The sequence below is a fragment of the Mizuhopecten yessoensis genome, unplaced genomic scaffold (assembly GCF_002113885.1).
Source record: "Mizuhopecten yessoensis strain PY_sf001 unplaced genomic scaffold, ASM211388v2 scaffold716293, whole genome shotgun sequence".
NCBI classification, from domain to species: Eukaryota; Metazoa; Mollusca; class Bivalvia; order Pectinida; family Pectinidae; genus Mizuhopecten; species Mizuhopecten yessoensis.
The window spans coordinates 507752-535223 of NW_018480044.1; the positions used below are offsets into that span (position 1 = coordinate 507752).

The 27472-nt window shown below is 36.7% G+C and overlaps 1 protein-coding gene across 1 annotated transcript in view; it reads left to right on the forward strand.

Annotated features, from left to right (window-relative positions):
- Positions 1-22623: 22623 nt before the first annotated feature.
- LOC110442729 overlaps positions 22624-27472 on the forward strand; it is a gene marked incomplete at its 3' end in the record, with an annotated part of 92199 nt that continues 87350 nt past the window's right edge. Inside the window, exon 1 of the mRNA XM_021486471.1 lies at positions 22624-24016. Coding sequence (XP_021342146.1) covers positions 23395-24016 — 622 coding nt within the window. The remainder of the gene's footprint in view (positions 24017-27472) is intronic.

The window sequence follows — 27472 nt, forward strand, 5'->3', positions numbered from 1 at the left end:
TAAGATTAGCCCTAAAAAGATCATAATTGAGAGTACTTGCCCTGTTTCTTAATCTACAATGAAGAATATTTAGCCTACGCGGACCAAAATTGAGAAAGCATGGATTACATTTAGTTATTACATTATTCAACTTATGTATATTTGATTTGAACGAGTTCAGAGTTTGGGAGTGTCTTATGGTTGTGTCTAAATTATTCCAAAGATCAACAGTTGATGGAAAGAAAGAGTTGCGCATAGTTTGGAGTCTATACCGTTGCTGCCGCAGTTGCTGAGAATTTCTTAAATGATAATGAGTCAGATCTCCAATATTTTGAGGTAGGATATTACATAAGTATGAGGGTGCAGTGCCATGTTTTATAGTATAAAGGAGGGACAGTTTTCTGATTTCTCTTCGTTTTGACAATGGTAGCCACCCAATTTCTGCATATAACAATTCGTTTTTTGTGTACATTGGTAATCCTGTGACAATACGGGCCGCATCTAGTTGTAGTTTTTCAAGATTATTTGAATTGATAGCACCACAGTTATCCCATACCTCACAGCCATACTCTAATATTGGTCTAATATATGTTAAATACAATTTCCCTAAGTTATCCCTAATAAGTATAAATTTCAATTTGCGAAGTGTTGCTGTGTATTTTGATACTTTCTTGATAATTTCATCTATATGTTTGTACCACTTGGCATCACTACTTAGTAATACACCTATGTGCTTATGTTGATCGGTTATTTCAATAGGGATGTTATTGAACGTAAACAGAGGTTGATAGGGTAGATTTGAAAAAGATACTAACATAATTTCCGTCTTCTTAGGATTGAACGACATTAGCCAATCTTTTGACCATTTTTCTAGAGTTTGTAAGTCGTTGTTTACCACATGTACAATATCATCTAGAGTTTGTGAAGAGTATGATAATGACGTGTCGTCGGCAAAGAGACGAGACAATGATGTGAGTTCAATAGATATATCATTTATATAAACGAGGAAAAAGAGAGGCCCTAGAACAGATCCCTGAGGGACACCAGCATTGACTGTTTTTAAGGACGAGTTAGAACTATTTACATAGACAGACTGTTTTCTGCATGACAAATAATTAGTTATCCAATTAAGTATATTTCCTGACAGTCCATGTTGTTTCAGTTTGTAAATAAGACCTTTATGCCAAACTCTATCGAAGGCTTTAGAAAAGTCACAGAAAATAAATGCTACATGTTCATGATTTTCTAAGGATAAAAGCATAGAGTGGTAGAGTTCTATAAGTTGATGAGTACAAGAGTGATTTGGTAGGAATCCTGATTGTAATTTATATATTAGATTGTTTTGATTGAAGAAATTGTATATATGTTTGTAGACTACACGCTCAAATACTTTACTCACACAACTTAACAACGATATTGGTCTATAATTAGATACACTATGCTTGTCACTAGCTTTGAAAATAGGTATAACATTAGCGAGTTTCCATTTTTCAGGATAGATACATGTTCGCAGGGACACATTGAATATAATAGTAAGAGGTGAAGCAATTTCTTTACATATGAATTTAAGCATTCTATGGCTTATTCCGTCAGGTCCGGATGCTTTATTTATATTTAGAATACATAAAATATCTTCAACTTCAGAAGGTGTAATAACTATGTCGCAAAGTGTGGACTCGGTTTGGCTATCAATCCTAGGTACCTGTTTACCCTGGTCGTTAAGTGTGGAAATGGACGTGAAATAATTATTAAGTAATTCGCATTTTTGTGTGTCGTCTGTGATATAGTCAGAAGAACTTTCGTTATAAAGTGGTGATATTTCAGTGTTTTTGTTTCCTTTAAGTAAAAGTTTAAGTAACTTCCAATATGTTTTAGGATCTGATTTAGATTTAACAATAAGGTTATCAATATTTTCAAAGAACAATTCTTTAGCACGCTTAATCATGTTATTAACTTTGTTTCTTACTTTCTTGTATTTTAATACATTATGGTTATTATTTTGTTTTATCATTGCCCTTTTTGATCTGTTTCTTATACGTATTTGCTTTCTAACATTATTGTTAAACCACGGTTTGTCATGTTTGCGTATTTGGACCATCTTTGAAGGTATACAAGTATCTATAGCAGTCATAATGCTGGTAGTTAAAAAGTCACACATACCATTTACATCTGTACACGAATCAAAATGTTCTTGCCATGATATATCCCTAATAATCGTCTTTAACTTTACAATATCGGCTTGGTCGTATATCCACACTTTGCGTTTAAAAGATTTTTCTATATTTCTTGTTACATCAATAACTGCGAAGACTGCTTTGTGATCACTTATAGAGTTGTCAATATCAATTACTTCAGAAAGGATTGTAGAAATAGTATCACTTACAATAATTGGATCAATTAAGCTAGACGAATATTCTGTACTTCTGGTAGGTTCTGATATAATATTAGTGAGGTTAAAGGATATTAGTACGTTGTATAGTTCACCCCGGGATAGTTTAAGAAAGTCTACATTAAAATCACCCAATAGTACTATATTATTAGTAATTTCGAAAGCTATATCTAGTGAGTGTTTTAGGCGTTGCCAGATACCATCCGTGTTTTTCACATTTGGGGCTTTATACAGATTCCCAATTAAATATGTTGTGTGTTTAAGGTACACTTGGACCCAAATAATTTCATCATTTGCAAATTCTAAGTCACATCTGCGTTTTACTATTAGAGAAGTTGAAAAATATATTAATACACCACCTCCAAACATATTTCGGTCTTTACGGAATGGTTCTTCACTGAAACCGTGTATTTGAATATCTTCATTGGATATTGAACAATCTAGATGGCTTTCGGTAATGCATAGGATATCGACATCATTAGTTATAGATTCAACATAGTTTATTTTATTACGTAAACTTCTAATGTTTATATGCATTAGATTCAGGGAGTGAGATACGGACGCATCTATTGAGTTTGGACCAGGGTTGGGATGTATATCTCCAGATAGAAGTAAACGAAGAAGAATAGGAAAGATAATGTTCGTATTTACGGTCGTTTGAAGAGCCGACAAGAAAAGTACGAGTGTGGAGTACTTAATATTTATTTTTAGGATATAAAGAAGAGACATAAATGTAATTTTGAAGTAATAACTAGCAAGAACCTTAGATAATTTGCAATGAAAAAGACCTATGGAAGCCCTCCACGAATCAACATCATTACCCATCATGGCGGATCAAAATCATACATACTTATAAATGAGAGAGGAACTTCCACATGGTGAGTATAAGCGACGATACAGTCAGTCCTGGCAAGTTGAGCACGCGGTAGTTGGGCAGTACAAAGGTATGGTTTGGGAGAGGAAAAATTGAATGAAGATAGAGGACATAGGAAAGAGAGAAGACACGTCAAAATAAAGATCATAGAAGGGAGGGTAAAACAATGGACACAAGTGTGTGGTGATTTAATGACGTAGATTACACAAATGTTGCTTCAGGCTTAATTTTTAGTCAACAGACAGGCAAGTGCGATTGAGAGATGCTATCTTAAGTAGACATGCATACACACATGTATATAAATATTTAATAAATATTAGCACACACATGTATACACGCATATATACATGTACGCAAACAGTCAATACATGTTAGCGCACACATACATACATACATACGTACGTACGTACATACATACATACATACATACATACATACATACATACATACATACATACATACATACATACATACATACATACATACATACATACTTATATACAAACATACACACATACATACATACATACATACGCATGTATAACACGATATATTAGCACACACATGTATACATACACACATGCATATAAATAATCAGTACATGCAGGGCACACATACACAAATATGCATTAACATAACCATTACACACCAACATACATATATACATATGCAAACACACATGTAAAGAAATAATCAATACATATGTATGCATACATCTTAACATACACATACATACACACACAGGTAATCAATACAACTAAATGAACATGTATACATACACACACACATAGATACATGTTTATATATTATCAATACATATTAACGTACACACAGTCTTCACATTTAGGACAGACCTACACAAATGCGTACTTCCACACAAACAAAAAGTATATACATGTACCTACAAACATTGAAATATTACACGATTGGTTATGTATATAATATAATATGTCACGTATGTGAGTACTCGATCGGTTCTATGTAGTGGACACGTTAAATATATCGAACAGTAATTCGATTTGATCTAATCACATTTGATATCAATAGAAATGTGGGCAATACGTCATATATACTGGACATAGAATAGGAAATTTCATAATAAGCGAAGTGCATAAACGTATCGTACGTTTTATCAGTAACTGTAACGTATATATGGGTAAGGTATACACAGTTTGTTCTCGATATCCAATATAACATGATCGTAATATGGTATTGAATTATGATAACCCTGTACAACCATCTTTTTATGATATCAAAATATATAATCAAAATTTGACCCCGATTCACACGAAATATCATGCATGACATTAAAACCAAAACAAAAAAATACAAAAAAATGCAACAAAAGAACGCCTTTACTAAGGAAAATTTAGCACATTATAAATCAAAGGGCCGGTTTCCAAAACGGCCCCTTCTCTGAAGCGGGGTGACAAGATGACACGACTTGAGGATTACTATACGGTATCGTATAGACTGTATAAAGTACAGGTATGTGACAGGTATATATAACGTGTTATATTCACATAGTTTTAAGCGTATCATACGTTTGATCAAAAGGTGTAACATATTAAGGGGTAAAGTGTACACAGTTATATATGTATTTGTAATTTTTTCTTAATTCAATATAGATCATGTTCACGCAACACCACGATGACATAAAAAATAATACCACGATGACATAAAAAATTCGCAACAAACGGACGCCATAAGTAAGGAAGTTCAGCACTTTTTTAAATTTCATATACATGTACATATACATACGTGTTATATTTGTATACGTAATTGTGTGAGACGGTTTGCTTTGAATGTTCCTATAAGAAATTGCAGCATGACGATTTCAGGAACAGATTGTTTGAAATTAGTCGTTACACGTGGATGGTTCCAGTTACACGATTGGGATGATTAGAACGGTGATGTGTTCCGCGATGAAGATGAGATCGTCTCCTCGGGTGGAGTACGCGACATTAACTCCGACTTGAGACGGTCGACACAGGCATAAGACGTTATAAGAAGTTTGGAAGAGTTTTCAGTTTTTTTAACAAATATTCGACCGTCCATTGTCCAGTGGGTAGCAATTGGGTTATCTCTCCATAATTTACCAAACTCGTTTACGATTCCCTGTCGATAGGGGGTCAAACACTCAGTTATATAAAATTTTTCCTCCTTGAAGTGGTTTTTCAGGCCGGATTTGGCTTTGAATACCGGGCGATGACAGTTACTTTTTTGTTATGTATCCTACCAATGGTTTGGGATCTTGATATATCAATTTTTCCAAGGGGAACATTTATCTTTGAACAAATGTCAGTGACTGCTTGGTAAGTATCAAATACGTCAAGTGGCTTATCCACCGGTACATTGTGAAATTTTAATGCACCCCTCCTCGTGTATTGTTGCTGCTCATCAAGATCAAACTGAAGACACTCAATAGTTCCTCTTAACTCTGATATTTCAGATGCCTGCTGTTGTAACTCAGCGTGGACGGGAGCCATGATTTCATTAATATGAGAGTCGATGGCGGATTTGATGAATTCGTTGTCTGTAAGGGCCTTTTTAACTTGTTTGTCTATTTCTGGTTTCAACGACACGAATAACATTTCCGACACAATATTAGCCAGTTTTGGTGCTAACAGCTCAGAGAAACGGGATAAGAATTCGGGAATAAACATAGACTGTTTGGAAGTGTCAGTACCCAATAACGACGATGATGAGCCAGAGGGTTGGAGCATCAATCCCGTGGGGCAGGGCGAGAATGGAGGTGAATGAGCGGTATCGGATGGAGGTGATGTGAATATGGAGGAGCGTTTATTCTCCATATCCTCAGGAGTCAAGGGACTACTCATAGTTTTCCGCTTACTGTCAGAAATTACTTGACTTGGGAACAGACTGGACTTCTGCGACATGTTTCTAACCAGTAAACAAAACTGACTGGGTGTACGTGTTGACAATATAGAAAGCTGACCGTCTATAAATAGTACACCGACACGATGAGCACGAGAGTTCTCACCTGTATTTCACACCTGTACGATAATGTATGGCAAACAGACACTGTGAATTTTAGCAAAAGTACAAATTGTATGGAATTGTCGCTGGAAATTAGCACATTAATGTTCATCATCTACAAACTGGTCTACTCACATTATCAGGAAACTTTATGACAGACCTTTCTTATACATATGACTTAAAAGTGGTTGCGAGGATATATAAAACCACAAACACAAACAAATTCCTATTCCTTATACAGAGAACAGTGTGGAAATACAGATGGACTGAGGGTATATTGAAAATAACGTCAGGTAATTCAGGTAAAATGGGCTTCCATCATAATTTTACATATTCATAATGTGTTTATACAGCCTCTGTTATGAAAAACACATTCCAAACATGTTTTCAGCCTGTGTTTGTTGTCATTATCGGTCCAGCCTGTAACATCTCATCTTTGCTATAGCCAAGCGTTCATTTTGTATTCACATATTCATGTATTGAACCTTAGCAGATTTAGCCTTGTTCTCTACGCTTTCAAATTATTGAATCTGGCACAGGGACTTACCATCCTTTGGTCAACATTTTTTTTTTTATATCATAAATTATTTAATACACATATATGTGAACTGAGGGTTAGAAATTAATACCAAGTCCTTGTGCATGTAAATAATAATGGCGGCGCCCAGTACCAAGTTGCCTTGTCGACTATGTCATGATTTATATAAAAAACAAAGGAGGACAATACTGAAACATTTTCTGTATTTGATCAGTTGGTAGAGATAATTGGCCATAGTTTGACTGTAAATGATAACCAAGGGAAATACATAGGCGACCAGTGCTTAAATAATCTTGAAAGTTTAAAGTTTTGCTAGTGAAGTGTCTTTGCTAGGTGGCAGGGGAGTGAAATTAAACACAAGGCTAATTCCATGAATGTTGAATGGAACAAATTTAAATTATAAACCCTATAAAAGATTATTGAAGATGGTGAGATAACGAGGTTCGATTGTAAAATAAGATGTGTCTTTAGCAGTATGCTCCAGTGAAATTACACCTTAAAGTTAGCATCAGTCCTGTGCTATCACAAGGAGACAAACATGAACATACCACAGACTCCCGAAACACAAATTAATTATACACAAACACACCACAGACAGGCATCTCGCGAATGGGGAGGCCGTCCTTAAATGACCATGTATAGCTGTTGATAGGACGTACATTAAACATTACTAAACCAAACCTGAAGTTTATTTTGACATATAGATCTTATTTATTTAGAGAATTTTATGGAAATGATGACTTGTATTCTTAAACCAATGATTTGTTAATTTCAGCTTGCATGCGCTGTGTGAATGTTATTTTAATAACATTGTATCCATATGAATCCATACTTGTTGTGAAGTGATGCTATATTTGAATTTAATACATTTGATGCTCTATTACCTGACCGGGAACGCATTTGTAGCCATACCGAGACAATACAATACTAAAAACGTCTCCCAATATTAACGGCTACCAAACCTGTGCTCGAGGTTACAAATAAACGCTATGTTTTGTGCAGCAGTATCCAGAGAGCAGTTGGGGAAGGAGCTCACAATCACCTGCCCTCTAGACTGTTTTTTAAGTTTTACTAAATAAGTTATTTTAGTGCCAAATTTTGTACAGCATGATTATTTAGCCTCTTTATATGAATCCTTCCAACGTAGGTATCTTATGATAAAATTTGTTGTTTGCCTTTACACTGTTACAATGTTTTACCATTTATATATATAAATGTTTGTCGAAATACAAGCTCCTGAGAGCTTATGTTAACTATGACATATATTCAACGTAAAATAAAGATTCTTGTATTTTGTATCTTGATGTAACATGCCACTATGCTTTTATCTTACAGTTTTAAGATAAAAAAACCACACAAGCTTTTACTGTGGATGCCGACATGTACAAATGTATGGAACCTGTAAAACGAAAGTAGGTCTGCGCGATCGCAAGTATTTAATGCTGATATTTTCGCATAAATGTCAGTTGGTATTTGATGTGATAGCAATGGATTAAACGAGTGTTACCTTGTGTTGTATTCTAGCACATCAGTGTCCCAATACATGCGATATTCAGTGGCGGACCCAGGGGCAACACCCTTTTTCTGTGTCCAAAAATAATCTCGGCTTAGGTTTTTGAAGATTTTCCTCTTTTTCATATGGGATTTTCTTCTAATATCAACCATCCTGTGAACTATGATTTTCTATGGCAAGCAGCAGTTTGAATATCTATAACAAGGAGTTCACTACTTATACTCTAAACAATAGGGGTTAATCATCTTGTGTTTATATATTAGTAGGGTCTCCAGTCAGGTCAGTGGTGAAGGCTCAACGGACTGTCTACCTAATCGTATTGTTCTAATGTCACGGTGTGGTGATCACACTGTCCGTTGAGAGAGGATAAAACCACCTGTTGGAATTAGGTATATATGTTTTTTCAAAAGTAGAGTCCATTTCATGATAGATAAACCTGTATTTTCACATGTGGTTTCATGTACACATTATCACCAGGAGAGATTTATTATACCTGTTAAAAAATAAAGACATAAAGCATCCACCTTAGCATCACGTTATCAGGTAAATAATAACATAAAAGCCTGGCATGTATATATTTATCCCTTTTAACAGGTGTTGCCCTTGTACATATGCATGCATACAAATTCACAATAAAAGACAAACAGTCAAATCATAATTCATATTTATGACAAAATAATTTAATATTTAATTGCCAAAATGCTCGCCTAAACTACATGCACATGAAAGGCATGACACAAACATCAACATTTTAATAAAAACCTACATGTTTACCATTGTTTCAGAGAATTTCAGAGAAAATATAAATACTTTATGTTATAAAATATAACCTGGAAAATACCGCAAACTCAGTAAACTATTCTAAGCCTTATTCGGTCTGTTTGACAATCGAAATAATGTCCGATAAATTCTAGCTTTCTACGCTTGGCAGTGCTTGAACAAGTTTAGTATTACATCTTCAGAAAAAAAAATCCCCTCGCTCTGCTCGGCAGGGGAATTATAATTGTCACACTCTCAGAAATAATGATGTTCTATATATTGTTTGGTGCCAGAAAGTAGTATACATGTAAAACCGACATGACAATTATAATTTATTAGTCTGTTTCTGAGTTAAAATTTTTGGGAAACACCCAAACTTAATTCCTGGGTTCCCCCCTGGTATTAATCTGTTAATGTTCGATAAACGTCTTTTTTATTATTACTGTCCTGATTATGTTGTGAGGTATTTCCGGGTCACGTTCTCGTATCAAGCGCGTTTCCGGTTACGTCAAAAAATGCATTTTTTCAATTCACAAAATCTTATTATTATTAATTAAAGATAGTTTAAAGAATAAACAATATCAATACACTGCAAATATTATTTTCTGGACTGTTTGCGAAGCAGACGACGTTTGATCATAATCTCGAAACTAGAACGTTTCTTCCAAAAAATGTGTTTTAACATTTGAAAGAAAAAAGTTTGAAAGGGGAAAAGATCAATTTGTTCTTTTATGAATTAATGAAAGTGACACAGAAAATAAATACAGTAAACAATTGATATTAAATTTATCAAAAACATCATACTTAGAGAGTATGATCTGGGCACGATCGTTTAGAAGCTTTGCAATACTTCAAACTCTTTCAAATGCGCATCAGCTCGAGATTAGGTCCTATTTAGAAAATGGCGACTGGAAGTAGCAAGGTAGCAGTGTACAGTAGCGTACGATGGCCATGGGTGATATCTTTATACAATGAATAACCCCTATAATATAACATGTATCAAAATTTTTAAAAAATCAGCACTAAAATTGACATATACATAATGAAGTGGACTATGTGGACTTCATAATTATTAAAAAAAAAAAAATTGGTTTGAGACTACAGTTTTGGGCATTTACAAATCTGTGTCTACACAACAAAAGCTAGCTTTTCATGTAGTCTATTTTTGTACTCAGCACATAAGTAAATATTGTGAAAAATCCACCAGAATGACCTTTGCTAAAACGTCAGTATTTCTGTTACCGAGTAGGCGATATTTAATTTCAGACAGGTTTTAAGAAAAACAACTCTACTTGCGGAGGTCAAATGGTGGGTTAAAAATCATGATATTTTGCATATTTTGGTGTTTTTTGATGTGGTAACCATGGTTTTCACAATTCCCAAATCTGGGGAAAACAGTTTTTGAAAAGCTTTATATGGCTCCAGACGTACCATTCTTTAGATAGGCTCCCTTGTAGGCAAACACTATGGACAACTGATTGCCAATGCTTTATAGGGCTCCACACGTACCATTCTTTAGTTAGGCTCCCTTGTAGGCAAACACCATGGACAACTAATTGCCAATGTTTTATGTGGCTTCACCCCCATTTCCTTCAAAACATTATCTATTTGTTCTGCGTCCGCAATCATGTCAAATTGGCTTTATTACTACAAAGAAGTTGAAGTAGTTCTAGAAATAATAAGGGTTAAGTCTGAAAAAAGATAACTATTCACTTTTTGTCCAAATTTATATTCAGTTTTCATCAAAAGCTGTTAAAATTTAACGATAGATGTAATATTAACTGTCTAATGCTACTTTAAAAAAATGATAATTAAAGTGTAGTTAAAATTATATATATGAAATTTTTCAATGCATGTTTTTGCACTTGGAAAAAAAAGCAGTAACAGAAACAGAACTTCCAGGGGGATGAACTTATTGTGTGATGTTTTTGTTCAGTATTTCTTTTTATTGATTGACATGTAACTGACCTTGAACTGCAACAGGTTTTTCTACAACAACAATCGTTATTTGAATGTGCTACCCACGGCATTTCACATGTGGTGGAGAACAAAAAAGGTTACCTATAACGTGAGAAATCTGACACGTGTTGAAGGCATTTGTAAATAATGGTACTGCTGCGCTACGCACAATATGTTGTACCAACCCGTGTAACTAATTTGTTTATGTTTACATACCAAATACTCAATCCTTAAAGGTCGAAGTTTTCTTTTCGAGCTATTATGTCTGACATTGGAGTTTTAACAGTGACGTCATACTAGGGTTACGCAGCAACTAGACAATGCCGTTGCTGCGACTGTTGGCAATTGGAATTATTACGCTCTATATACGGTAGTGCGAACGAGAACAATCACTAAATTTTGGCTCTATTTGGTCACCATTTCTGTATAAATTAAAAAGTAATCATAATGTATTTTGAATGTATACGACTTTTTATCATTATTTAAATCAGAGCATGAACATAAGTTTCTCGGAATAATAATGATCGATATAATCTTAAAAGATTGATAAAACTCACTAAGTCGTCTCGTTGTCTTACAGTATCTGTCACCTATATAACTATACTGTGCTGTAATTGATCAATTTTCACTGTATCGATCCCTGACACATGTATTGACACTAGTTGTTCTAACCTTTGGTCACTCGTTTTTGTTACCCATTAGGTGGATACTGATCAAAAGGTTCTACAGCGGTCACAAGCCGTGGCCAAGGTCACCATCTTCTGGTCTAGTATCGAATTTCGTTGTCCGAGCTCTTAAAGATCGCGTGAAGAGGATTCCAGGAGAAATGTAAACTATGAATTACTCGTATTCGTACTATTGATCCAATACCCTTCTTTATTAGACGCGTGGAGGCGTTTTTTTTACAGTCTATATGAATGTGTTAGCATTATATTCACAATTAGCAGTTAATTTGCAAGTCGACGGTCTCTGTTTTAGGGACGAACATTTTCTACTTTTCCCATATCAGCATTGATCTGTTTTCTCTATTACATTACTGTTATACCGGCTCTACTCTAATGGTATTAATGGTGTCTCTCTGGACATCTTTTGAATATAACTGATATATTGTGACGACCACAGATCCCACGAACATCATTAGTCACACTATGCTGTTTATCCATGTAACTGTTCGTGGGCTAGTGGCTATGACAAATGTATCATTCATCAATATAAGTGACTAAGCTACAGACAATAACATCGTTTATAATGGGGTTTGAAGTGCACTTGTTTACACTAACTATCACTACGTCATTATTTTCAGGTACTCTGTTGTTGTTGTGTACCTTGGCGCCATTGAGTAATGTCACGCCGCCTGCGTCATATAACGCAAGTCTGAAAGTTTAAATCAAATGAACATGCAATCTGATTAAAACCATATGTTACATGGCTTCGTTAACTTCGTACTACGCCTGAACATCTGAGTGTGCCGCGGTCAGGGTCACGTCCAGGTGACCTTTATATTTATAAATACTCATTAAATTTTGACCAATCAGAGACCTTCTTTCAAAAGGGCGCTCGGAGTTGTAACAAATAGGTCGGACATTGACGAGAATAATGCGAAAGTTATTTGAGATTAATCGTCTGAAACCCGAACAGAAAAAGATATTCGAAGCTTTATTACAGAAGAAAGACTGTATGGCGGTGTTGCCTACGCAATTATTACCCAATGGGTACGTTGTCCTTGTCGTCGTAGAAACGTCAGTTCCCGCCGCCATATTTGTTTTGGAAAACTAATCTGTTCGATACCCCTCGCTATTTATCTATCAACCATGATATTACGATTCGCTGGCAAACTTTTGCCAGCGCGCCTCAGATTGGTTCATCTAAAGGTCACTTGAACGTTACCCTGACTGCGGCACATTCAGATGTTCAGGCAGAGCCATGTAACAGATGATTTTAATCAGATTGATGAACACGTGACATGTGGCGAGAGGTACAGACAGCTTATGAAACTACCACATGATGCGGTGGAGAAAGGTACAAACAGCTTAGGTAGCGACCATGTGACGTGATAGAATTAGAAACAGACAGTAGATATAACAATTCCACTCCTCGTCGTAATTGGAATCTTCAAGATTTGTTGAAACAAAATGAATAAAAAAAGAATATCCATCTCACCCAACTTTTATTTTAATTTCACCACCAAACAACTTTAAAGAATCAGAAGTTAAAGCAATAAATCCCGCGACCAACATTGCAGTAAACAACGTCTTCACTTTTTGTATTGTCTTTTTTTTGGCCTAAGGCTATAACATGTGAACCTCTATAATTGGCATGATGGCCACAATGAATGTATACAACATTATCTTAATAACATATGACAATATATCGATTATGTATAATTCAATAACAGATAAAGGCTTACATGTGGTATCATCATGTATGATATAGACAACGGATACCTAGTTTATCAAAGTTAATTAAAATGCATATCCTTATTATTTTGTCGGTTCACAATTTCGAATTGGATCATTGAATGTTCTTATTCAACCAGTCCCTCTTTTTGATACTCGTCTGCGGGGAGACGCAGATCGTCCATTCAACACAAATGTCTTTACAATACTTGCAATGTTAATAAAAACGGCAAAAAGTATCTGAAATAATCAAGTGGACAACTATTGTAACTGGAACATCTCCCTTCGTTCCTGTTCTCTTCTTTCGCCTTCATTCCTTTCTCTTTACTATTTTGTTCACATGTAATATAATGAGTGTCTCCTAAAGTTGTTGTCATTATGTGTTACTGTATCTATAGTTGTTGAACAGTGTATTGTCGAGAAATGGCCTAGCAGCTTGTCCGAACCTGTGTCGTCTCTCATCGACTTCCCCCCCCCCCCCCCCCCCCCCCCCCCCACAAAATGTATTTGAATGAAATTTGACCTTGTATATTGATTGTGTATTGATTGTGTATTGATTGTGTATTGATTGTCTATTGATTGTGTATTGATTGTGTATTGATTGTATATTGATTGTGTATTGATTGTATATTGATTGTGTACTGATTGTGTATTGATTGTGTATTGTATTGTGTATTGATTGTGTATTGATTGTGTATTGGTTGTGTATTGGTTGTTTATTGATTGTGTATTGATTGTGTATTGATTGTGTATTGATTATATTGTATTGTGTATTGATTGTGTATTGATTGTATATTGATTGTGTATTGATTGTGTATTGCATATCGTCAGATTAAACATATGGCGAGTGTGTGGCATTGATTAGGTATCAGGTAAAGGTGACTGACTTATCGTTGCTACTTGATTATGTTTTTTAGTATGATAACCTATATGTTTCAGCATTACGTGAAAACCATCGTTCTGTTGGTTTAAACTGTATTTACTCAAGTAATGAAATACATGGCATGAATAGTACAAATCACATTAGCAAACATGATGAAAAAACAATTACTTTCTAACAAACTAGTGGCCTCATTGATTACTAACAATTGTTTATAGTACAGGCACATGCAACCAAATGAAGAATGTGGTAAGGGACATGTTACGAGAGATAAATTGATATTCCATGAAATGGTATGTAATTTTATCATTATGACAGCATGTTCAAGTTAAGTTCAAGTTCTTTATTACCTTGGGTCTTTTGACCCATCGCTTTCAAATGTAAGATATATTTACAATATCTCCAGACAATACAATACAATACAATACATACAATACATACATTACATACAATACAATACCAGCAATGTACAAACAGTATGGAGAGTGTAACAAATTAAGTTAATTGGTTTCTTCTTACATTTGCCGCTTTTGTATATTTGGCCAAATTGACAAGTTCTTTATGACAGCATGTGAGGTTTTCACAATTTCATTTTATCAACATATTAATTAACAAAAACGTTTAGACTGGCCAATGAAGTTTTGAACTCTCTCGAATATTTCTATATTTTGAGCTGTTGAGAGGTTAGAGTCTCCATAAAGTAAAACATTAGTAGAGAATTTGTAAGAAAGGCGACCAAGGCATAAACGTCTTGGAGTTTCATACTTGTGACAATGTTTTAGGAAATGTTCGTTTGTTTCGAAGGCAGCAAGCCAAGAATAAATAGGACTCTCGACAATATTTTTTCTGGAAGAGATAACAATTCAATGAATTACATTCCAGGCGTAGTCTGGCATGGTGGATCTGACCAATACGGGAACCGTTATTGTAAAAGGAAGGGATATCAACAACATTTCTGTTTAAATAACTCTTAAGTCTAGAGATAGACGGAATCATTTTGAATGAATCTGGCAATTGATTCCATAATTCAATGCTAGCAGGGAAAAACGACTTTTGATATGTAGTTGTTTTACAGCGAATAGGTCGAATATTATCTGGATGTCTTGTTCTGTAGTCGTGAATTTCGAAGTATGTTTGAGGTATAGTGTCTCTAAGATATGTTACCACGTCGAGTTTTGAGGGGTTTCCAGACAGTTCCCTTGTATATATAAAGAATGCATGTAAGATTTGTCCCACCGGTAACTATACGTGCGGCTTGTAAACTTTCTAGCATTTAAGACTGAGCAATTGTTATGTTGTCCCAAACTAAATCTCCATATTCCAAAATTGGTCTAATAAAAGAAATGTACATTTTTTGGAGTGATAACCTGTCAATTTTAAATTTTAATTTACGCAGTTTATTTAGCTTTCCTGACACCTTGTTAACTACATGATATAGGTGCTCAGTGCAGTTCCCGTCCCCAGAGAAATACATACCTAAGTGTTTGTGAATGTCAACTTCCTTAAAGATAATATCATTCATAAATAAGGGAGGGTGAATAGGTTTTGGTGTTTGTTTACTGAATGTCATAGACTCGTTATTTTGAAGGGTTAAACTTAACGAGCCATTTTTCGGACAACTTTTGGATTTTTGGATATTAGGTACATCAACAATTGAATATATCGACGTGTCATCAGCAAATAGTTTGATCATAGCAGAAATGTCATTGTTGATTTCATTAATAAAAAATAGGAAAAGTAATGGCCCTAAGATAGAACCTTATGACACACCAGCAGAAACAAAAGAATTTTGTAAGCCAATTTAACAATTTACCACATATTCTAAAACTAGTAATATTTGCTAGTAGCCCACGATGCCATACTCGATCAAACGCTTAGCTGATGTCACAAAATACCATTCTAACTTCTTTGACGTTGTCTAAAGCCTTGTCGTTCTGTTGTTCGGAGATTTTTGTTTTTGCTACAGCCAATAGGTTAACTATACGTTTATGATTTTAACACTTAACATTATAACATGATTAATGGCGCGTTCAGTTTAGATTTTCATGTATTTGTGGTTTTATGTGTGTCGTGTCCCAATCGTCAACATTTGTGTGATAACGTATTCCTCGTTATATTACACGTGTCAATTCCATATTCACGATATTTCATCCCAGGGCTTTATTACAAGAAACATGTGTTCAGGAGTAGTAAAACCATCATCGGGAACTTTATAGGGAATGAGACGCCTTTTTTTGTATTCGGTGGAGTGCCGAGGAATTTGTTGGGCTAATATTACCAAGGAATGGTATTTTATTACGGTTCTGACAATCGATTTAAGAACATACATGTATATATTTCAAAGTGTTGATAATACGGCACTGGTGGGACTCGATACGTAAACTTTAGCGGGGAATATCCACTACAGAACCGCCGAGACAGTGTCACCTATACACGTGATTTACACTCGGACCTGGTACTAGCTGTTAGTTACTATATCCACATCCATTGAAGATTATAACGTTATGTTATATCAGGCTCCAAAGGCTGGAGTTTTACAAAGAGCTTCTGATGATGGGTAATTAGACAGCGATATTTCACTCCCCGCTTAATGAAACAAACGTGTAGCTCATTAGTGTATGTAATCAACACCTTAAACAACCTTTCACATCATTGTTAATGAGATTTCCCTCTAAACCAGACAATGTGTTTACCGCTTCTTCCTTATAGACCATCCTTTCCTAGTCAGCTACTACTGGTCCTTTATTATGTAATGTTTACTAAATACATGACGTGTAAAAAATCTAAAACATCGTTAAATGTCGAGGCATAAATCTCACAACAATCTCACACAGGGTTGAATGACAAAAGAGTAATCTAAACAGCGTTGAATAAAGGTAGACAAATCTAACAGAATTGGATGTCGAGAGAAAGGCATACAGCGTAGGATGACGAGATCAAAGTCTAAACAGCGTTGGATATCGAGGCAGAAATCTCACAATAATCTCACGAAAGAGTTTATGAGAGGAAATAAATCTAAACATCGTTGAATGGCAACAGAAAACAAATCTAAACAGTATTGGGTGTCGAGAGAAAATCAAACAGCGTTGGATGACGAAAAAACACAGGATGGAATGAGTCGACAGGGTTGAAAGACGTGATAGAAACCTTACACAGCGCTGTTTGTTGTAGGCACTACGACTGGTTTTCTATAAGCCCGAGTAAATAACAAAACGATACAATAATCCCACCATCAGACTTACACAGTCGTTTCTAATTGTTAGTATTTACTCATTCAAGTGCACGTGCTTACTGACATTAGGTTCGTGCTGGTGAATCTCTGGCGGTGTCGACGTCATTCGCCGGCACCAATTACAACTTTAATGATTTGGTAACGGCGTGCTTATTTAATACGTCAGACAAAGTTCTAAATTTAGTTCATATTATTAAATGAAAACCCCTAACATATCAAAGCGACTATGATTTAATTCTACATAAAGAAGAGTAACTGAACTATACTTACCGCCTTGGTAGGTTACAATGATCGGGTTAATAGCCTTCAAAACGGTCTACTGTTCGGCAAATTGTTCGTGTCTGAAAGATACTCTATTTTCTGTTCTCATATCATATTTCACTACACATTTGATCAGTAAAACTAGTTAACTGTAAGCATACGTTTTAAATTAATATGCACCAATATAAAGAGCCTAGTATCAGATGTTGGAGTACACCCTGCCAAATCAGGCGTGGTAGTGGCACATGCAACGGGACAATTTGGCATTTCTTAATCACCGGAGGTTGCTATTTTTTATGTATTATTCGTCAGATACAAAATGAATTTGAAAAAGAAATTGAGTTCTAAAATTGCGTGCTTAAAGTATTTGCAATAATATCGTTTTCCGAACAAAAGTGGAATATAAGGACAAACTTATAAAATTCAATCATACATAAGAGTTAGTAAAACCGAAGGCACGAATCAATTTGGTTTTGTTATTGGAGGTTTCGATTCGTTATCGTCACTTGAAAGATCTTTGAAGACATGTGTTTGTTCATTTCTTTTAAATCAGACAATAGTCTAGAAGATCAGGCGAGACCAGGGCCGTCATTAACACAGACCCAGATTTGATGTAGATCATCATGCACACACTGATTTCTGAAATAGAAAAAGGCCTAGGCTTTATTTAAACTTCCTATGTCGGAATATGTTCCGTGTTTGAGAATTCGGCGATCAAATGTTGAAAGTCATTTCCTTAAAAATAATGTGGTAACATTGACTGAGCGTCAAAATAGAAAAGAAGCTATTATAAGATACAGCCCCGAGACTGGGTAATATCACAGACATCTGCGCATCTGTTGATGTGCACAGAGTATCACAAGACGTTTCATGGGTTTAAGTCAACTGTCATTAAAATGATGTCCCCTTTTATGATGGAAACACAAACATGTACATATATTTAAACAGCGGTAGGTTCTTGAAGTTTAAAAATGGACCCAACCAAACTTATTTGGTACGAAAAAAAACCCTTTCTGTTGGAAAATGCTTGATTTCCACTAACCTATAACTATGCTGTTTCCTCCATATCCAGGTATGATCTTCGCCCTACCACTCAACCCCCAGCCCCAACCACAACCCCAACCAAAAACAAAACATGTCATTTGAATGTTTGAAGCTTTTGTTAGTCAGTCAGACAAGAAGAGCCTTCACGTATATATGGGAAGTTTGTAAATCTATACATTAATTGTTATCTGTTAACTTCCGAATGTCACGAAAAGCTCACCTAAAATAACAACTAACACTCTCATGTCATTAGCCACTACAATGTGCATCATCCTGCCTTCTTATTGTCTACAAACACGACGTCATATCCGTGTTGTTATTTACCCCATGGTGACCTCACATGTGACAGAACTCCGAATTAGACGCTTTATTCGATATCGACACAGTATTGAGCTCTAACGGGATGTACCGTGTTGTATTACTCTCCCCTTACCAGCCCCTGTAGCGCGTGCTCACGTGTGGTACCCGACGCACCTGTAGGCTGTTAAGTTGTTATACATATTATTATCATTCATTTCCACACGGTTTGGACATGTAATCAATAAGTGTGTACCCTGAATGCCAGCATGTCTGTAGGGTATAATGGAACACGAAATAAATGTGTATGTGAACTTGCAATAATAGAGACAGGTTGTGCATTTCATACAAACTACTGTGTCGTATATGACGTATATTCAATTAGCGCCATATAATGGAATGTGATCGTGATCACGTTAACTTCCAATCGATGTTATTAAAAGCCGTTAAGACTTTACTGACGGAACCTTGGGAGACTTTGAACGATTAACGTGGACTAACCGTCTACATGTATATATGTACGACCAATAAATTACTGGATCATAACCGCAAACAAGCTAGAATAATTGTAAAACCTGCATTTCAGAATGTCTCTAATAATAATCAGTCGCTCCATGTTAAAAAGATATTCGGACTCTAAATGACGATCGAGGTAAGGTTGAACTCAAGCAAAAACATGTAAACGAACAAGTCAATGATTATCCCGTCTGTTGAACATCTTTACTAGTTAAAGTGGTCTTATACTTTGTTGTAAACTAATTCATTCTTGGAGAGGAATCATCGGTGGTGTAGTCCGTGTTTTGGTACCAATTTACGTTAAGTAGCTATGTATTATCAGTAATAATTCGTTCATTCTAAATCCTAACATAATATGGCCATATTGTACTAAATGTAGATGTTCGACAGATGTGGTAAATACAACTGGATTTATCAAATTCGATTGCTTAACAAATATTTCGGTTTGACCGTGAACATTACAATACCTGATTTAAGAAATATATGGTTGTTTATGAAATCCGTGCAATTCTGAGTACTTGAATGAGGCCTATTCCAACTAAATAACCTATCGGGTGGCAATGGGTAGGAATCAGGCATTAACGGAAGGAATCGGTCAAACAGTGACTTGATTTTTAATCTTTTGTTGGAACAATTGCTTGTTGAAAGAAATGTGTCTTGAGCACAAAATCTGAGTTTGAGCATGAGAACAGTTTCATTAATATAGGAATTTGACACATATTAATTTGACCTCTCAATGCAATTCAACAATTTTCTGCTTTGATTTGATATATATTTTTACTTTACAGGTAAGTTATCAAAACTTTTGTGTGGTGGTTTTCTTAATTAGGTCAAACCACCAGAATCGCAGGTCCAAGCAAAATATTAAATTACAACATGTATGATATAGTATATACTATCTAAATAATAATGTTCAACTATCTGTGGCTACTCATAGAATAGCTGCCTTTACAAACATTAAGTCTGTAGTTGTACTGTGAAATACAGCTTTTGTACGATGTCTAAGGTTTTGTTATGGTGCGTGAACCTTGCGGAAACCCGGAAGTTACATTGCACCAACCGGAAGTGCACAATTTAATGTATCAAAGCTTCAACTGTATTTCAACAAAATATCAGCAGATTTTAATGCAATGTAAAAACACACGTTCTGATAAGTCAATATAGAATTGATATCAGAGTTATTATTCGATTGACGTATGCCGTCTCTTATCAGGGCGTAGTCAACATTTTCCTCAATGGTCGGAAGTTGAGGTTGCACACATGTATTTAAAAATATTATTTATGACTATTTAATGAGCTGCGGTCACCACAGAAATGATATAGAGTAAGTAGGAAGTTAAAAGGAGATTTTTTGTGATAAAAATTAAGCCTGAAGTTTAATGGAGGTTTTCTGTAACATAAAAGTCTACAGTTAAGGGGAAGATGCTCCTATATAAGATAAGTATGAGGTTGAGGGAAAGTATTCTTTGATGTAGAACAAGTCTGAAGGAAGGATTCTGTTGTACATCAAAATACATATTCTATTTGCAAAAACTAACAAAAGTTTCTCTTATAGATACTTTTGAATAAATGCAAACATTTCAGAATATACACAAATGTGAAACATTTTAAAGTATAGAGTAGGTCTGCTGTTCCCCATTGAACGTAGTAAGAGGCGACTAATGTGTTACCCACTGCAGAAGGTTTTCTTTTCGTGTCCTAAAATAGATCTGCCGACCCTATTACATCACTTGACGGAAATTTTCGTTTTCCCTTCCCCACTTTTTCTTTTTAAGGATGTGTCCAATACTATAGCTGGACACCCGTATCCATAAGATATTAGCTGTTTGGAGGACATAAAACCTAAATAAACAACCAAGAAACAAAATATTATGTTTCGTCCTTTGGTGGATAGTTTGGTTTTATGGAGTTTAGCGTCCTAATGACAGCCAAGCTCACTCAAGGATATACCAGTCAAATGTTTGCCCATCGCACATGCTATCAAGTTTAGCCCAGTGTACAGTTTGCCCTTCCACATGCTATCAAGTTTTGCCCAGTGTACAGTTTGCCTTTCACACATGCTATCACGTTTTGCCAAGTGTACAGTTTGCCTTTCACACATGCTATCAAGTTTCGCCCAGTGTACAGTTTGCCCTTCGCACATGCTATCAGGTTTCGCCCAGTGTACAGTTTGCCTTTCACATCTGATTGGTTTGTATATTGTGTTGTTTACTTTAATGATACATTCGCTCTCATCACAGAGGGTGAAAAAGGCGAAAGTGAAACAGCAGCATAAACCTCCCCGGTATATATTTCCCACCCGGACTATGGTATGTCCCGACATGAGGATACAGCGAATTGCCTTCTCCATTTTAGATATTGTCAAGCAAGGCAAGGCGATAGGGAAAAGAAGAAAGGAATATAAAAATCCCAGATATTGCAATGTGTGAATCAGATTTACCTTGGTCACGTTTGGTTTGATTAAGTCCCAAGAAATAGGGCACAAAAGCAAATTTACAAAAAAAATTCAGTGGTACCTTCATTAGTTGTCTCTGACAACCACAACGTGGATAATGAATGTATATTATTTTCTCTATCCTCAACCCGCATGTGTGTTAAGTATTCTATAATAAACCTACATGGTATACAGGTGAACTATCACACGATCAGTAGTTATTGCCTGTGGTACAGCTCTATTCCTATGTGTGGATTGATTATAGTCGTTATATCACTAATATTTACTGGATATATATGCAGCACCATAAAGGAACCTATGGCGTCATACGACACACTGGAAAAGGAAATTAGGTTAAAATCCTGAACAATTTCTAATAAACTGAACATTGTTCAACTATCGATAAATCACTCTCTTTGCAGTGAGCTGAAAATGAGCATGCTTTTACCGAGACGCTCGCCTTCACGGCAATCACCTGCTCCGTCTCATAGCAGTTACAAACGGTAGCTGCTGCGAGTGTTCACAGAGCGAGACGAACCAGGACACATTCAACGTAAAGCTGCTGTTACTGGAATAGTGTGTATGTCGCAAAAACGGCAAACCAATGGAATGTAAGCTAATTACCCGCCAAAATGACAACCAATGGAGGACATTGTAACAAACGCAATCGAGCAGTAAGGTTGTCATCGATGTCGCCAGCACGTGTGACAGCGAGGTATGCATTACAATTGGTTGGAAACAGAGAGCTTGCACGTGACGACAGGGTTCGGTGGTACACATGTTTGTTTTCAAACACATAGACAGATGACCAAGGATACGTGCTAATGGACACCAGATCGCCAGTCACATGACGGATATTAAAAATAGATAATTTCTGTCCGGGCTGTCATTAAACGCTAAGCAGAGTATGTCAACAAAGTGTGATTGCCTCTTCCTTCCATGTCCCTCCCTATACACACGGTGACACGGACAGCAGCACAGCGACTCGGGAGACGACAGTGCTGATGAAACCCGCGGCCTAGCGACACCAAAGGAGCTGTTCACCTGTTGACATGGTGTGTTAGGTTTATTACCTAAGTGTTGTCTCTGAGAGCCGATGTTATCGAGATTGTATAGAAGTCAAGAATTGTTGTCCAAATTGTCTGGGGTACTTTTTGTGAAACACGGATGATTATAGAATGAGTGTGTAGCTGATTTCCTACTTGACCAATTCCAAGTTTTAAAATCGCTGTCATAAAAATTTAGGATGATTGGTTGAAAGGGTAAAACAATCTATTCATGTGTTGATTTTTTTCTCTGGATTAGACATTTTCCCCTTCAAATATGTCGTCGTGTCCGATGACGTTTCTGACTGTGGACGAAGGCTGTGAGGTGGAGACAACGTTAGGTCAGAAGGATTATAATACCAGTCCATACCGACACAGGGTCCCCAGTCCCCTACTGGGGGAGGTGAACTTCAACATGCTCAATGTCTCACCACGACCGAGGAGTAGGTCATCTTCTGTTAAAAAATCAAAGAAGAAAAACTTGGAGGCATTCGATCTTGACATTCGTCCTCGGACAAGCAGTCTACCGACCAAAAACACTTATAAAAAACCGAACCTCGGATCGTTACGTCATACGTCTGAAGGGTGCGGAGACGACGACGACCCGGACTTTTACAGACTCCGGACGTTTGAACTCACATCAAAGGGGATCGTTAATCGAGGGGACTCCCTTAGGTCCCGTAGTACGAACAGCATTATGTCGTCGGGGAGTGAAATGGGTTGCCTTTCGAGAACTTCTAGCTCCCTTTCCCAGGGCAGCTTTGGGAATAGTACAGGTTCTGGAGGAGCCGTTGTGCCATTTAGGGTCCTTGTAGTGGGTCCCGAAGGAACTGGCAAAAGTTGTATGGTGAGACAGTTTACCACTTCGGAATACCTCGGGGGATTCGATACAAGCCTTGGTAAGTCTGATTAAATTTGTTGTAGATTACGATTGCTGTAATTTCACACTTTAATGGTTCGCATATTTAAAGCGAAACGGGGGCGAGTAACCGCAAATCAAGTCACAGGTCATTAACATGCAAAACAAGTGTTACGGGACGTTTTCAGCGCCACTGTACGGGCTAATTTATAACAGTGGTTTATCCACAAAGGTCTATTAAGGTTTAAACAATCTTTCCAGGTTGCCAATTTTCTTGAATAACAATATTGTTTCCCAGCCGTTCATGATGATTTGACCTGTATAAAACAAATGACAAATGAAAACATTTATTTTGCATATATTTTACACGATGATTGTGGGAATCGACCATTGATTAAAGTGGGTTACTAAATAATATTGCAAACACTTTCGTCTTTATCATAAATATCGTGACGAGATTCTGTCTTTACTCGTGTGGATATTTGATGGAAACAAAGACTTGTGTGAAATCAGTTTAATAAGTAATATGTGAAGTCGGATTTAGCCACTCCGTGTTCGGTCATGTGGACAAAACCTATAGCGGAACTGTGATAAAATATTAATTCAAATTTTACAAACGAAAAGAAAGAACCGCTTGTACCGTGTGTGGTGTGGTGTACGTGTCAACTCAGGTTTGGTAGAAGTCAAGGTCATGTGTATTTTGAATTCAAGCGATCAAGATATTACAAGAAACACAGAAGATATCAGGTATCAATTTCTTGTATGAAGGTGCTCAAGTACATTGTAGACAAAATGTCAATCAAAAATATTGTACCAGTGTACTATATAAAATGTTCAAAGGGTGAATTATTTTTAGTTTATCATTTAATATGCGTATATTGCAGTTCTGATTTCGGAATGGCAGCGATTGCTAAATGTATGTAGGTCGGAACACGTGCATACACAATGACATACAATACGGCCCTGTAAAATAATCCATACCCCATACCTGTAAACATTAGCGTTTGTAGGTTACTGGACTAGCCAGCAGATGGCTGGCGTTTGTAACAGTCCGGGGTTGTTACTGGTGTGCTTTGTCTTCCCAGAGATAACATACTCCACACAATACGGCGATTACTGATTGGAATCTAGACAAGAGACGGTAACTATGTAGGTGTTTAATTAAAGACACAGCCAAAAGTAGTAATTAAATGTCGAAACGGAAACATACAAGTTCCGTTTGTTGTAAAGAGTAGATCAATTTCAGTCAATATCTTCCAGGAACAAAACAAAGAAACCCCCGATTCTGCATGAGTCCTTCATTAGTTACACTATATAATCATGCAGCAGATAAAATCCTTCCCTGAGCCTACAACGATATGTCTCTGGAGAACAAACTTATTTATTCTTCAAATTCGACAAAATGATGAATTAAAGAATGTTTTAATAGTGCCCAATACATTTTTCTTTTGATATACCACGGAAGTTGCCTTGACGAATAAGATTCACGTGTTTCAATCTAAGGTTCCTGGTCTAGATTCATTAACATTAAGTTTGGATACTATGAGGTATTTGTCAAGTGAATATATAAAGACGGATTTATACCTGCTAAGAAAATCGGGATATCACGTATTAGATAGCGAATAGACTGTTTAAGTTCCTTAACAGGGTTCGCTCAGCCATTAAAATCCTATTTCCTTAGAAAACCAGCCTGTGTACATCTGCTTCCCTAGGGATTCCCGACATCATGTTTCTCAGAGTCCAATATTTACAGCACGGTTAGTCAATAAACCCGTACTTACTGGGTTTTAATCTTTGTCTAGTGATGTCATTTGTGTTTCCACTGAGCTGGCAATCACATCATTTCACTAACTGTGAGGATATAAACACAGCGTATTTCTCGTGATCCAGGTCTAAAAAGACCTCCGTGTTGTTTACGTCAAAGTGCGTTTATAAACCACTGTGTTAGTAACTATCCTTTTTATATGCCTTTCTTAAACATGGTTTTGTGGCCTGTTCCTTATCAATCCTTGTTTTATTTTCATTTTTTTTTGTTAATTGCTACTTTGCTTTACTAAATCATTTACGTGTTCAGAACATTGTTTTAATCAATCAATAGCTTCATGTTCGTAGTTTTAGTTTAACATTTTTAATTTTTTGTTTTAGATAATTGGTACCTTGATTTACATTACATGTTCTTTGTTCAATTCCTTCTTACATGTTTATGTACCCCTGTGACACGATTCCATAGAAACCTTTTTCATATACCTGTATTTCCGTACCTGATGTGAGCAACACACAGTTAGTTGGTAGGTGGTCAACAATAAGTGACGAAACATATCTGTTGTTAATCAATTTTCAAGTCTTAATTATGATAGAAACCAAACCTGCATTATGTCAGTTCGATTATTCTGATGAATCCATGCCGAGAAACCTTACCCTGACCTGGGTTTGAGAGTCGGAACCCAGTGCCCCATCGTCAATAGTTTATCATATGGCTGCCTTGCCGTATACCTATGTCCATGTGTCTGCGGCACGGCGTACCTGGTCAGCAACTTCAAAGAATGGGGAAGCAGAGGAGCTTGAGGGCACGTGTGGCGATGTAACGAGGTGGGATGTTTACCTCAGAATCCCGAGCGCAGGTGTGGCTATGTAACGAGGTGGGATGTTTACCTCAGGATCCCGAGCGCAGGTGTGGCGATGTAACGAGGTGGGATGTTTACCTCAGAATCCCAAGCACAGGTGTGGCGATGTAACAAGGTGGGATGTTTACCTCAGAATCCCGAGGGCAGGTGTGGCGATGTAACGAGGTGGGATGTTTACCTCAGAATCCCAAGCGCAGGTGTGGCGATGTAACAAGGTGGGATGTTTACCTCAGAATCCCGAGGGCAGGTGTGGCGATGTAACGAGGTGGGATGTTTACCTCAGAATCCCGAGCGTAGGTATGGCTATGTAACGAGGGGGGATGTTTACCTCAGGATCCCGAGCGCAGGGGTGGCTATGTAACGAGGTGGGATGTTTACCTCAGAATCCCGAGCTCAGGTGTGGCTATGTAACGAGGTGGGATGTTTTCCTCAGGATCCCGAGCGCAGGTGTGGCTATGTAACGAGGCGGGATGTTTACCTCAGGATCCCGAGCGCAGGGGTGGCTATGTAACGAGGTGGGATGTTTACCTCAGAATCCCGAGCGTAGGTATGGCTATGTAACGAGGTGGGATGTTTACCTCAGAATCCCGAGCGCAGGTGTGGCGATGTAATGAGGTGGGATGTTTACCTCAGAATCCCAAGCACAGGTGTGGCGATGTAACAAGGTGGGATGTTTACCTCAGAATCCCGAGGGCAGGTGTGGCGATGTAACGAGGTGGGATGTTTACCTCAGGTCCGGTCGAGACCTACTTAACGGTGTACGTTTCCAGTCGTTAATGCCAGGTTTTAATCGCAACTTTAATTGAGAACACTTTACCAACAGTACAAGGCACCATTTGAACATTTTAAACCATCAAGCTTACTTTCTTTGA